The sequence below is a fragment of the Rattus norvegicus genome, chromosome 8, assembly GCF_021556685.1.
Source record: "Rattus norvegicus strain SHRSP/BbbUtx chromosome 8, alternate assembly SHRSP_T2T, whole genome shotgun sequence".
Classification (NCBI taxonomy): Eukaryota; Metazoa; Chordata; class Mammalia; order Rodentia; family Muridae; genus Rattus; species Rattus norvegicus.
In genome coordinates this window covers 88,757,449-88,771,111 of record NC_141541.1, presented here as the reverse complement: position 1 = coordinate 88,771,111, position 13,663 = coordinate 88,757,449, and the positions used below count along the sequence as shown (strand labels likewise).

General features: G+C 37.1%; 1 protein-coding gene across 12 annotated transcripts in view; it reads right to left on the bottom strand.

The window, feature by feature from the left end:
* Positions 1-13,663, bottom strand: part of Senp6 (SUMO specific peptidase 6) — a 78,393-nt gene that overhangs the window by 30,476 nt on the left and 34,254 nt on the right. For all 12 annotated transcript variants that reach the window (XM_087561213.1, XM_087561215.1, XM_087561212.1 and 9 more), the window contains 4 exon segments: positions 12,038-12,108; positions 7,546-7,688; positions 3,963-4,350; positions 1,551-1,780 (listed from right to left, as the gene is read on the bottom strand). In XM_087561213.1, the coding sequence (XP_087417339.1) occupies positions 1,551-1,780; positions 3,963-4,350; positions 7,546-7,688; positions 12,038-12,108 (832 nt within the window).

Here is a 13,663-nt window from a genome sequence, read left to right as displayed (position 1 = left end):
TCCCTCCCCTCCCTTGGAATCTTAACAGGAACACACAGTAAGTATTTCCTGCCTAATTTATACTTTTTATGTGGTAGTTTTAAGTGGACAGCATGTCCAACTTATGCTCTCATGACTACATGTTGCCAACAGCAGCTATGAAGACAATCACAAACTTACTTAAAACACTGTGAGATTTAAAACAACAATTCAACTGCTCAAGTCTCCAGCATGAACTCTTACAATGTTTATCTACAATGACCATCACTTTACAGTGACTGTCACTTTACAATATCAAAAGGTTAGATACACCTGGTCCTTTATTTCTTTCTTTTACTGTCTTCAGGTTTAGTGATTTACTTTTTTAAAACATTTATTTATTGGGGGGGTGTTGTACAAAAACACCAGTGCACATGGAAGTCAGGGCAGTAAATCACTTCTTTCCCTCATGTAGGTCCTGGAAATAGAAATTAGATTATCAAGCTTGTCAGCAGGAACCTTACCTTGTAGAGCCAGCTCTGTTTGCTCACTTTTGATAACATTTAGTCTATTACAATATTGTATGGCATTTGTATTATAATTCCCTCTTTCTGAATCTTTTTATTTACATTACCTTTTTTTTATCTGAATCTTTTGGAAATTTTAAGTAAATTATAAAATATGGTAAAATATAACTATATATTATGGTGACATACACTGAAATTAAAATAACTTCTAGCCTGCTAGGTTTCCTAAGAAATATATACATGTACACACACACACACACATGCAAAGATGCCAGGGAGGTATAGAAGAGACAGCTCTTTGGTTAAATGAGCAATCTGCTCTTCCAGAGGACCTGAGTTCAGTTTTCAGGATGCAGTTCAGAGGGCTCACAAACGCTTGCAATTCTAACTCCAAAGGAAGCCTGTGGCCTCTGCTGATACCTGTACTCATGTGTATGTACGTACACATACACAGGAATACATATAAATAAGCAATTTTACAAAAAAAAAAGAAAAAAAAGAAAATGCAAGTAAACCAAAAAAAGCTGGATAAAACTTAACTCAAGATTATCCATATACTGTATGTGACAAATATAAGTAATTTCTCTTTAGACTTAGTTCCTAGCTACAAATACTTAACTGTATAAATGCAAATATTCCAAATTAAAAAACAAAAACAACAACAACAAAAAAAAAAACCCCTGAAATTTAAAACATTTCTGGTCATAGACATCTTGGATAAGAAATCATGTACTAACATTTTGTTAAGAATAATGCTGGCGGGGCTGGGGATTTAGCTCAGTGGTAGAGCGCTTACCTAGGAAGCGCAAGGCCCCGGGTTCGGTCCCCAGCTCCGAAAAAAAGAAAAAAAAAAAAAAAAAAAAGAATAATGCTGGCTTTTTCCTGTTGGATTCTTATCCTCAAGCCTCTGGTTAAATTGTAATTTTTTTTGCATATAGTTTAATGGTCTTCTACAGTATCTGAGCATACGTTAATGAATAAGCCATCTTCCCCTGCTGTCACTAACAAATTACTTTTCCAAAATAGAGGTAATACCCCAAAGGAAAGACCTTAATCTGAAAGTACCTGGTCCTTCATTCTTGCTTTTCTTGGTATGACAACGGTATTTAACTCAGACTCTGCGGGACTGCTTCTAGGTTCCTGCTCTGCTCTGCACGTATTTGCATTCAGTGCGGCTTCAACTTTCCCAGTAGACGGTGCTGGAGAGGAGCATGCTGAGTCGGCAGGCTGCGGGGACGTGCTCTCTCTTCTCTTAGTCCTGTCGTCGTCGTCATCGTCATCACTGGACAAAATGACTAAAATCATAAAGAAAAGTCAAAATTTACATGAAAAAATTTTACACTTTCATTTCATTTTTGTCAGTTAAAATATTAACTGGGAAATATACCAACTTTGTCTTAGATCTTCTCCACATGAGAGCAATAAAAGCAAGTCAAGGAGGAGCTCATGAGATGGCTCAGCATGTACGATTGTTTGCTGCACAAGCCCAAGTGGCCTGAGTTTGACCACTGAAATCCATGTAAAACTGGAAAGCAAGAGCTGACTCCATGAAAAAAGATGTAACCCACTGTATCTCATAACAAGAATAAGATTTTAAAAAGCACATGATACATACTCTTTTCAAAAACATTAGACAAATATGAAATCAACTCTTTAGCCTTAGAGCTTCTATAACCACCACTACCAGGGTTGGGGATACAGCTCAGCAGTAGAGCGCTTGCCTATCATGTTTCAGGCCCAGGGTTCAAATCTCCAGTACTGACAAAGAAAAAAATAAAACACGGTAGAGTCACCACTAATCTACACAGCTACACCAGTCACTCACAGAAGTACCCATATGTCTATTTCTGAGTTACAAAAATTTATGGCTTGAAAATATCCAAATTATGTTCAAAATGACATACATTTAAAATATGTGGCTGATAATTTTCCCTTACATAGAAAGCAGTAAAATTATAATTGATCCTGAGAAGAAACTATACCAATATCTGATGTTCAATAAAATCTTGCTTTATAAGCATGAAGAAGACAATCGTAAGACAATTTGACTTTAGATCGTGGGTTCATTACTACACCTATCAAATCACTCCCTGTACCTTAATCTTGAAGTGGCCCACATTGCACTGACCGAGTAAAATCAAGTTCCTCACTCCAGGAACGCTATCAGGACTTTCTGTCGTCTGTTCTACCTTCAACACTCATCATGTTCTGTCATAAAGTATTGGCTTAAAATAAAAACCACTTCTTGATGGACAATATGAAGCAAAGAGACAGTCAGTTACTCGCTGATTTCAATGTTGTAACACTCTTTGATGTAAAATGTTATTTGCAACCTAAAACTGTGCTTCATACAGGAAAAAGAAAATTGGAAAAAACATTAAAAGTACCCTGGGCTATCATATCGTCTTTAAAGTGCTCCAGTTTAAGAGTAAATAGCTAGACATGCTGGTGATGCAGCTGCCTGTGAATTACTTCTGTGAGTAACCTTAGGAAAGGGAAGGCGGGTAGAGAAGGCATAATGCATGAACGTACAGGGCTGGTTTCCGATTTTAGCACCCCACACGTACATGCTCACTTAACATGGCATAATGTACCCACCTCAGAGGGCCATCACTCCAGTGACATCCACTTATCTCTTTGACTTTGTTATCTAGTTTCACAACAAATACTGGCCTTTTAGTATTTTCAAAGCTGGTTATTTGATTCAATTTCTCTCCTCTATGAAATCAGAGACTACAATGATATCGATCTCACAGGATCGTTACAAAAGAAGCAGGATATCTAAAACCCTATTACAGGGATTGTTACATATTAACTTTTAAATTGTGTGTGCACCTGAATTTCCACTGATTCCTTTCTATATGTCAAATATTGTATTGAACTAAAATTATTCGTTATTTGTGTTATTTTTAACTCCTCAAATCACTAACAAAGGGTCTGGAGAGACGGCTCGGTTGGCAAACCCAGGATTGAGTCTGATCCCCTGAACCCACATAGTAGTTTCTAACCCCAGCATAGGGAAGGGACAGGATAATCCCTGGAACTCCCTGGCCAGCCAGGATAGCCTACTCACCAAGAACACACACCAAGTCTAGATAGGAGACATTTAACAACATGAGCCATAACTAGAACTTGAGCATAAAAGACAGGCCAAGCTACTACTTTTCTAATTTATTATTTTAACATGAGCAGTATGTGAACAAAGTCAGTTACTACTTTTGTAACTAAATAGACATGTTCTAATCACTTAATCCCCAAATGATGCCTATGTGCTACAAGAAGACGCCTCTTAAAACTGGGCTTCTCGAATATACTCATGTTAAAAATATGCAAGAAAAATATTGGCTATTAAGTAATACTAAAGACTACAGTTAATCTACTAATCTAATACAGTAATGCTCAGGAACAAAGGTTCCACTGGAACACAAGGGTTTTTGAGTTTCAGGAAAGAAGAGGAAACAAGAAGAGGATGCTTACTTGGATCGTTTAAATCTGACACGCTTGTTTTTCGTTCTTTCGGGTTTGTGATTTTAGGTATTTTTCCTCCAGGTAAAATGACTTTCCCATTTGTCTGTATGTAATTATGTCTGCTACCATCACAGGTGAGCAAAATATCAATTGGAATCTTATCCACACTGTTCCCATAAAACTTCTTAGCTGTTAATCCTGTGTTTTGTGATTTCTGTCCTCCAGAGTTCTGATGAATTGATGTTCTTAGCAATGGTCCAGTAGATTCATTCAACGTTACTGCTTGTCGGCAATTTCTTTGCAAATCATTATGAAAAACAATACCACAACTTTGGCATCTGGTTTGATTTTCTTTTTCTTTTCCGCATTTTGGGCAACATTCACGCTGTTCAGAAACCTCATGTCCCAAAAGAACAAAAGAAAGAAAAGACTTTGGTATTTTACATCAGCATCAAAAAGCTTCTTTTAAAAGTCTCAAAATGCTCAGAAATGGAGGCACACACCTATAATTTCAGCACTCAGGAGGCAAGGCCAGTATTGTCTACAGAGTGAGTTTGAGGACAGCCAGGGCTACACAGTGAAAGCCAAAGGGGAAACAAAGGTCTCAGAATGAAGTCTTTGTTTTTCTACAATACCATCATGGCCTCCCTAAGGTCCAAAACGAGTTGTGTTATTTGGGAGACAGCACCAGGATGCCAGAAAGTATTCGCTTCACTGCTTGTGCACTCTGAAGCTCTAGTGGCCTGGCCATCCCTATGTAGGGCAGATTGATCACACTGGGGCAACCTCTTGACTCTCTCTGCTGATGGCTGATGTGATTATGTACTTGCACAGCTCAAAGTACATTTTTACTTTATTAACAATGTAAAAAATTTGCTAATTATAATTTCATTCTGAAAACAAAATTAAGACCTATCTTTGTCCCATTTGGTCAGGAAAAAAATCCACAAAGTTAAATAACTTCAAATTCTGGGTTAGGAGAGTAGTTTGATGGTAAGATTTCAACATAAAGTCTGTTCCTCAAAACTGCAAATTTAAAGGTACATACTATGTCCAAGACTCTATACATGAAAAACCTTATTTAATAAAATCAACCCTGTCTCAGACAATATCATTTTTATTTTGTGTCCAAAAGATGTTTCATTGCATTAAATTTAAGGATCCTGTTTCTTAAAAGCACTGCAGTGTGGGACTTACAGTCTTAAATGGAAAGATGAACTACTAATCTTGTTTATGGATTAAAGATGACAAAGAAACGATGTACAATTTTTCCACTCTCTAATGGAAAACAGGATGGAGTGGCACAGAAGTGGAGCCCAAGAAGGTCTTTAGGCATAAAGCAGTTCTGAGGCAGTTCTGAGGCTTTGAACTGCAGCCCAGGGAGGAAGGGAACCATGGTAAGAGGAGGTCTCCCTCCGCCTGCTTTTAGGATACAGTATGGCCTGAACCAACCTTAGACTAGCAAACCAGAAGACTGGTCAATGGGAAAACTGAGCAAATGCATAAATACAGTAGGGATGGTGGGAGCCAGAATTCTACGGCCAGAAAGAATTACAATCCTACAAAGAGCAAAAAGATAAACACGGAAATGAACTCAAGGCCTTCTCCATACATATACATGTGTATTTCCTAGGCCTATCTAATGCTAGGGAATACAAACAGAAACTTTGTATCAGTGTATATAACTAGAGTCCACAGTGTCTCCTGCCATGTGAAGTTTAACAATGACTTCCTAAAGGTAGATTACTATTGGGCTAAGAGATCCAAAAAAAAAGTAAATCTGGACTACCTTGTTACACCAAGTAATGAAGCCCTGGAAGAATGACAGTGATGTGTCAAAACACACCAGGGACAGTTGGAAGGGATGGTCACAAACAATACTAGGTAGGCATCACCTGAACACCAAAATACATGAAAGTTAAAGTCTCTAACTCAAGTAAAAGAAGAACCATGTGCTCATGAGAATGCAAATAACTAAACAGGGCTGAAGAGACAGTACTTGATACACTTATTATCAGGCCCAGAATTCACATCTCAACACCCACAAAAATAAAACAATTTCCTTTTTTAAAAAAAAGTCTAAAATTAAAGGGGAACAAAAGGAAAGGAATTACTGGAATTGCTGGAAGTAATGTCATATACCTTTAATCCCAGCACTTGGACAAGTGGATCTTTATGAGTTCAAGGACAGCCTAGTCTACAAATCGAGTTCCAAGGCAGCCAAAGCTATCTTGAAACAAACAAAAGAAATTGCTGTAAATATTCCAGATGGAAATAGTATAAAAAGTTGTGGCAAATAAACACAACATATAACCCTGAAATACAGCCAGACCCACTGATGAACACTGTTACAGAACTCTGACTGAGGGTACTCAGGGATCAGGTCCTGCCCAGTGTGCCCAAGTCCTAGGTACCCCCACCCCCACCCCGGGGGGAGGGGGAAGGGGAGGGAGACGACAGGTGGACAGGACTGGGTTTTGTGGAACAGAAAGTTTAAAAAAAAAAAAATCAATATTTCCTGTAAGATTTGCTTTATTTTTAAATTATGCATATGTTGGGGCAGTATGCGCACGTGTCAGTGTAGACTCCTGCAGTGCCAAGAAGAAAACACCAGATTTCCTTCTACAGTTACAGATGCTTGGAAGGTGCCCGATTTGGGTGCTTACAACTGGTCTCAGTTCCTCTGAAAGAGCAGTGTGTACTCTTCACCACTGAGCCATCTCTCTACAAAGAAAAAATTTATTTTCTTTGTGTGTAACTTAGTATGAATGGAGGAAAGGAACAGGGAAGAAGGAAAGAGAAAGAGGGAGAGAGAAGAGTTGGGGGAGAAATCAGGAAGAAGGAGGGAGATGTGCAAAGAGAGAGAGGGGATAAAGGAAGATAAATGAATAAACCAGGCCAGAGGACAACCGTGCACTTCAGCCCTTGCTTTCTTTCACTCTGAGACAAGGTCTACTTTGACACTAGAGTCTCCTGTCTGCCTCCCGTCTCACTCTGGGAACACTGCATTGCATGTATGGACGGACGATCACAGCTGGCTCTACACTGGTTCTAAGGCCCTCAGACTTGTCTGGTGAGAGCTTGCATACTAACTGAGCTACCTCTCCACCCTAAGCTTTAACAACTGAATAGCTGCATATGATGCCTCATGCCTGTAATCAACAGTCTGAGGGCTAAGGCAGAAGACTGAAGTGGACGTTAGCCTGTTGGGTTATAGGTCGGCTGGTACTGAGTAAGACCTTCTCTCTAAACAAAAGCCAACCAAATAAAACCACATTACTTAAAAAAAAAAAAAAAAGTTACGTCTCTTTAGCTTTTCTGGGTCATATGATGAAAGATCCCCTAGAATATAATGAGCATAAAGACGATGAAATGGCTGGGGAGATGGCCCGGCAAGTAAAGCCTACAAGCCTGAAGGCCTGAGTCTGATCATGAGGCTCCAGAGTGAAGAGCTAACTCCCAAAGGCTGTCCACCCACCTCCACCTCACACCACGGCGTGCACAGGACCACACTCACACATACGGTCACAAGATTAATGTCAACATAGTAATGAAAATACTAAGTAATTAGTAAGAGCACATTTCTACCTACCTCGAAATGGGTCAGACACTTCTTTGAGGCGGGGGACAGAGGAGAAAGCTGGTAAGTGCTACAGTGCCGTTTCTGCTGTACTTTCCTCTTAACTTCAGGCTCTACATACGATTCTGAATCTTCAGTTTTCTTCATTACATGGTCTAAAGGAAGTGGGGGTGAAAAGCACTGAATTTAAATTTAATAGATTCCACATGATCTTTGCTATAGAAAAATTAAAGTCCATGTTTTCAAATTCTAATTTTTAGATAAAATGGGATAGTGTCTAATATATATGATAAAGAAGAACCAGATGGCTAATAGGCAGGAATGCTTGTCACCAATACTGACAATATGAATTGGATTCTCAGGATCCACATGACAGAAGAAGGGAACTCATGAAAGTTGTTCACTTGGGTACATGTACACGCATGCGCGCGCACGCGCACACACACACACACACACACACACACAAAATACATGTAAAAAACAAAAACAAGACCTTTAAGATTAAGGCAGTAATAATGTCCAAACTACTCTTACCTGGTTTTCCCTTCTCAGCAGGCTTTCCATGCTGCTGCAGACTATGACAACATTTTATTTAGCTGAGCAGTAAAACAACAGAAACACTATACTAAACCACACACATGCCTGTTTCCCTCCAACTTAGCTCTGTTCTTAGATTAGTAATAAGAAAACACAGGAATTCAAACATTTGGTACAAAGGTTTAGAAAAGGTAAAACTAAACTAACTCTTAGGCTATTTGTGGGATGCTACTTGTGGGATTTGTGAGGTAGTAGCTGTTTAGAAATGTGTAAGAGGTTTGTCTTTAGGACGTTTTAGTGTAACTGCTCTACTGACATACTCCCAGCTTTGCTAAGTAGTTTTACTTGACTGTTTTATTCTCTTCTTCTCTATTTTTTAGGATGAAGTTTATTTAGCTATGTTAACTGTGTTGGTATGAACTCACTATGTAATCCAGGCTAGCCTTAAAAGTGTAAGCGTCCTCCTGTTGCTAGACCCCAAATGCTAGCACAGCCACATACCACTGTGTCCAACTTCCTTTTCTCTTCTGACTGCAAAACCTTATGTTTTGATTCTGTATTTCACTTCACAGAGGTTCATTTTTACTGAGTATTTTCTTTCTGTCTCTTCCATATATTCCTCTCTGTACAAGCAAAGTCTACCCAAATGAACGGTTGATTAATCAATCCAGTTTCCATGGCACCTAATCAGTACTTCTATTAGCACTCATTTAATAATAAAATACTTGTTTGTACTTTTCTATTGTTGCCAGTCTGCTGTGAGAAGTCAGGTTTTAGTCACACATTTTTCTAACACCCCAAAACTACAAAAGATAAAACAGGACAGGTATTCACCACACTACTGAACTGCATGAAGACAGAACTATATGATGCATTTAAGTGTGAAAATAGTGAGGTGTGGTGGTGCAGGTCTTTAATCCCAATACTTGGGAGGTAGAGGCAGAGGCAGAGGCAGAGGCAGAGGCAGAGGCAGAGAAGCAGAAAGGCAGAGGAATTTAGGGGAAGAGATGATGTGTCAATAGAAATAATAAACTTAGAACTTGAAGATTTAGCCTACAGCCAAAAAGACATGAGAGACTTAAAAAAATACCATGGAGGTTTTGCACCTGAGGAAACACACTAGTTTAGAGCATCCAGATGTTAGTGGTTTTTATAAGGGATACTTTGCAATTTCTAAACAAATGGTCACTACAAGCTATACTATCCCTCTCTTTGTACAGAACAACATAGAGAACATTTTTTAAATCAGACAGAACATAAACACAGGTATATAGAATATAACATCTTACTTGGAAAATTAACTTACAGCAAAATAGTCTAAAAGCATGACTTTCAACAGGGGTTCTGAGGACTTGAAAGGCCCAGGAGTAAACAGACCAGACCAGCTAACACAGAGTGTGCTGTAAAGGAAACCCTCAGTCCCTTTAATCAACATGTGGCTTCCAATTTGTTTATTTTATTTTGAGACAGGGTTTCACTATGTAGCCTTGGTTGACCTGGATCTCACTAAATAGACCAGGCTGGCCTTCAACTCATAGACATCTATCTGCTTCTAAGTACTGGGATTAAAGACTTGCAACACCAGGTCCTACTCAGATTTTTTTATATATATATATAAACTAAACTCAATTATGTACATAAAGAAAAAATCCTTTCTTCAAAAACACATTTTCACTAGATTTTATAAATGGAACACAAAATCTGTGTGCATTATTCCACTGAAATATGAATCAGTTTTCTGCCAAATGCTTTTTATATACAAATACTCTTTAATTAAAATACAAATAAATATAGCAGTATACATAATATTTTAAATTGAGCATACTGTCTTTTCTTTGTATATGAGAGGCATAATTACAAGATTCCTGATGACTAGAATTTGCAAAGGCTTGTCACCTGTAAGAAATCTAGTACTTAAGACTTTTATTGTGTACACATCTACCTACACTTTAAATCATTTCTAGATTGTTTATGTTGTCCAACATACTATAAGCTATATAAGAAGTATTTTACAGTGCCATTTAGAAAATTAAAACAAATCAAAAAAAGGTAAATGTTCAAGACAGAAGCAATTTTGACAGATGCAATTTTTCTTTTCCAAATATAATTGATCATTGTGGTTAAAATCAGTAGGTGCAAACTCCAAAGTTACAGATGCTCACTACACATTAAGTATTTAAGTAATAAAATGGACTGATTGAATATAAGAGGATACTTTTCTTTGTACATGTGAATTAAGCAGTGATTTATCGGCTGTCTGTAATTGTAATCCTAAGACATAATTGCATGATATGTAATCAAAATATATATTCAAAGATAGCATATAATGTCAATTAGTTCTGAACTTTTGGAGAAATACTAAAAGAAAAGAAAACTTAAGGAATAAAATGAAAAGCAGGGAGGTACGGGTGGCTTTAATGTATCATTATATAGATGCTATTCTACATGCTTGGAAAAAATTGAAAATATTACCAAACAAAACAAACAACACGAAATCCAATGTGTTTTGACAATGCCTAAAATATTTACACTTAATAGTTCAGACACTAACTTTTTATTACAAAACTGCTTGTTAATACTAGCAAAGTCATATACCTAATAACTCACTAAAACTTGTTATTAAATATACCCTAAATTCAAAAAATGGACCAAATACTGTAATAAAGAAGACTGAGGGCCAACAAGATGGCTCAGAGGTAAAATATGGACTCATACAGAAATGACTGTCTTCTGGACTTTGCACATGGGAGGTGAGACTTGGGATAAACACAAACACACAAACACACACACACACACACACACACACACACACACACACCCCTAATAAATAAATGTAAAACTAAATCATTTTACATAGCTGAAACCTAATTTTTATTTACATTTTAAAATTCATTTGATGATGGTGGTGGTAACATATGTAATGTGCTTGAGTACAGGCATGCACATACATGTGCATATGTGGACGCTAGAGGGCAGTCTTGGAGCCGAGTCTCACTGTCCACCTGTAAGGGTGTGGGAGCTCAGAGTCAGGTTGTCTAACACAAATACTCAAGCACGCTTATCCACTACCTTCATCTTGTTAGTACTACGGTGATTTCTTTTAAAATATTCCACGAACTATGATAGAAACACAGCACGCGATCTCCAAAGGAAATACTAAAATTGACTGTGATTTTAACACAGCATTGTATCCAATATGCTAGTTCTGTGGTTTATCCTATAACCAGGCATTGATCACCTGCCCAATACACAAATGTAGCTGAAAACTGGAGGGCTCCATTACCTTTAATATAATTAAAGAAAAGAGGTAGCATCTCAGTATAACTTTATGTTCCTCTCTGGGTGAGTAGGGCTGGGCTGAAGTAGTTCAGGTGGTAGAGTGCTTAGGTGGTTTGCATACAACCCTGGGCTTGATGCCCAACACAACAGAGAACAACAAGCTGCAGGTATGCTGGGGTGCACAGTGTGGCAGGAACAACAAAGCAGGCTGCCTCAACAAGGTGAAGGAAGAGAAGACACCCTCCAAGTTGTCTTCTGACCACCACACATACCCCGAGGCATGCAACTCCATATACCCATTAAAATAAATAAAATCACTATTTTATATAAGGAAAACCAATTTGTTGGTGAAATACATTTGATACATGTTATTTGTGGATTAAAATATGATACTATCCAATATAAAACTATTTTAAAACTATAGCTAATCTATAATTAAAACTTGAATCTTTAACAAAAACATAACATAATCCAAAGATTTTAAGTTATACTCACCCAATTTTACAACCATCCTGACAACATAAGACCACAGTTTAAAATGAAAAAGCTATGAACTGTTATAAAGTAATAGCTTTAACATGATTTCTAGTAGGCCCCAGAGTATTGTAAGCTGGTATCTGTAGTCTCTCTCTGTACTTCTGCAGGAATTCGAAACCCTTCAGAGGTTAACAACAACCGGTACACTTACCTCCGCCTTGGCCATGACTTAACATTACAGGGTTGTTTTCGGCTTTGTGGACATGAGGTGGGTATTCTTTCCTATAAAATGAAATTTGTTTGATTTCATTCAAATAGAAAATGAAGTTTTCAAAATGGCAAAGTCAAAGGACCACTTACATTTATTCAGAGAAACCACAGCGTATCATGCTAAAACTTGACAGTATAAAATAAAACTGCATTAGGAGAACAGAACTACACTAGAGAACAGTGCTGGTATCCCACTTACACCTTCAACCTCTCTAGAATACAGATTCAGTTTTTAATTTTTAATTTTTTAGAAAAGTGACTCATTTATGGTCTCAAACTGTCTGATGCAAGTGACTTTCCTGTCTTAGCCTTAAGTAGCTGCTATTCCAGACACTACCTTTAGCCAGTTTCCAAAGGAATTACTTTAGAAGCTATGTGATTATTCCTCAAACACAAAATTTAGACCTTTTCTCTTGAAACTGTCTTTTTTTTTTTTTTTTTTTTTTTTGGTTCTTTTTTTCGGAGCTGGGGACCGAACCCAGGGCCTTGCACTTCCTAGGCAAGCGCTCTACCACTGAGCTAAATCCCCAACCCCTTGAAACTGTCTTTTAACCAGTTTATGACATTCACATTAAAAATATTATCTGTTTGAACAAATTACCCAACAGAATACCACCCAATTTTTTGTTATTTAAAAAGTAATCAATGAATAAAATAAATATTGAACAAAAAGAAGTATTATATAAAACTGGTCTTGAAGACATTGATAATATCAGTACAAAAATATATCAAACAAATCCATCAATTATAGAACAAATGAAATCTAGCTTTTATCTTGTCATGGAATATGATAGCCAGAAATAAACTTATCTAAACATATTAAACTACTCTGTCAAACCTAATACACAGTTAGCTATCATTATTTTAGAAGGAGCCTCATTATATAACAGTCTACCTTCAAACATGCAATCCTCCTGCCTTCGTGGTGTAAGTACAATTATAAGCCACCACACTTGGTGCAACATAGAATATATAATAAACCTAACTTCAGTAAGTAAATGTCCTAAATAGTATACTTTTGTAAATCTAAGTATACTAATTCTGAGAAAAAAACAAGCATGTTGTATCTAGTATTAAGAGAAAATAACCATAGGGGGGAAAAAAAAAGAAGCATTAACTCAGGAGTTATTACAGATATTTTCCAAGCCTGGCTAAGTATATACAAATACTCATTTTATATCAGCAGGAAATTAAAGAAGCTATTCTATTTATTTATAAATGTTCACACCAGTGTTCAATGGTGTCCATTCACTAAAGAGCAATTTGGTTACATAAATCACAAATGAATACTTTCAAGGATTTAATATTTCCACATAAAACTCAAAGCACTAAAAATATGAGTGACAAAGAAAAATGTTACTAGAAGGAGACAGTAATGCATTTGTAAGAGCAATCAGCAAACAATGAATACTATGTGCCAGGTACAATGTTCAGAAGTTTCCTATTAACTCCATATTCTTTTGATAACCTTTCGAGCTATAATTATTAACATTTTCATAGATGAAAAAGCTGAGGACCAATAGAATTGATTAGCTGGTCCATAGCCCCACAATTACACAATGACAAT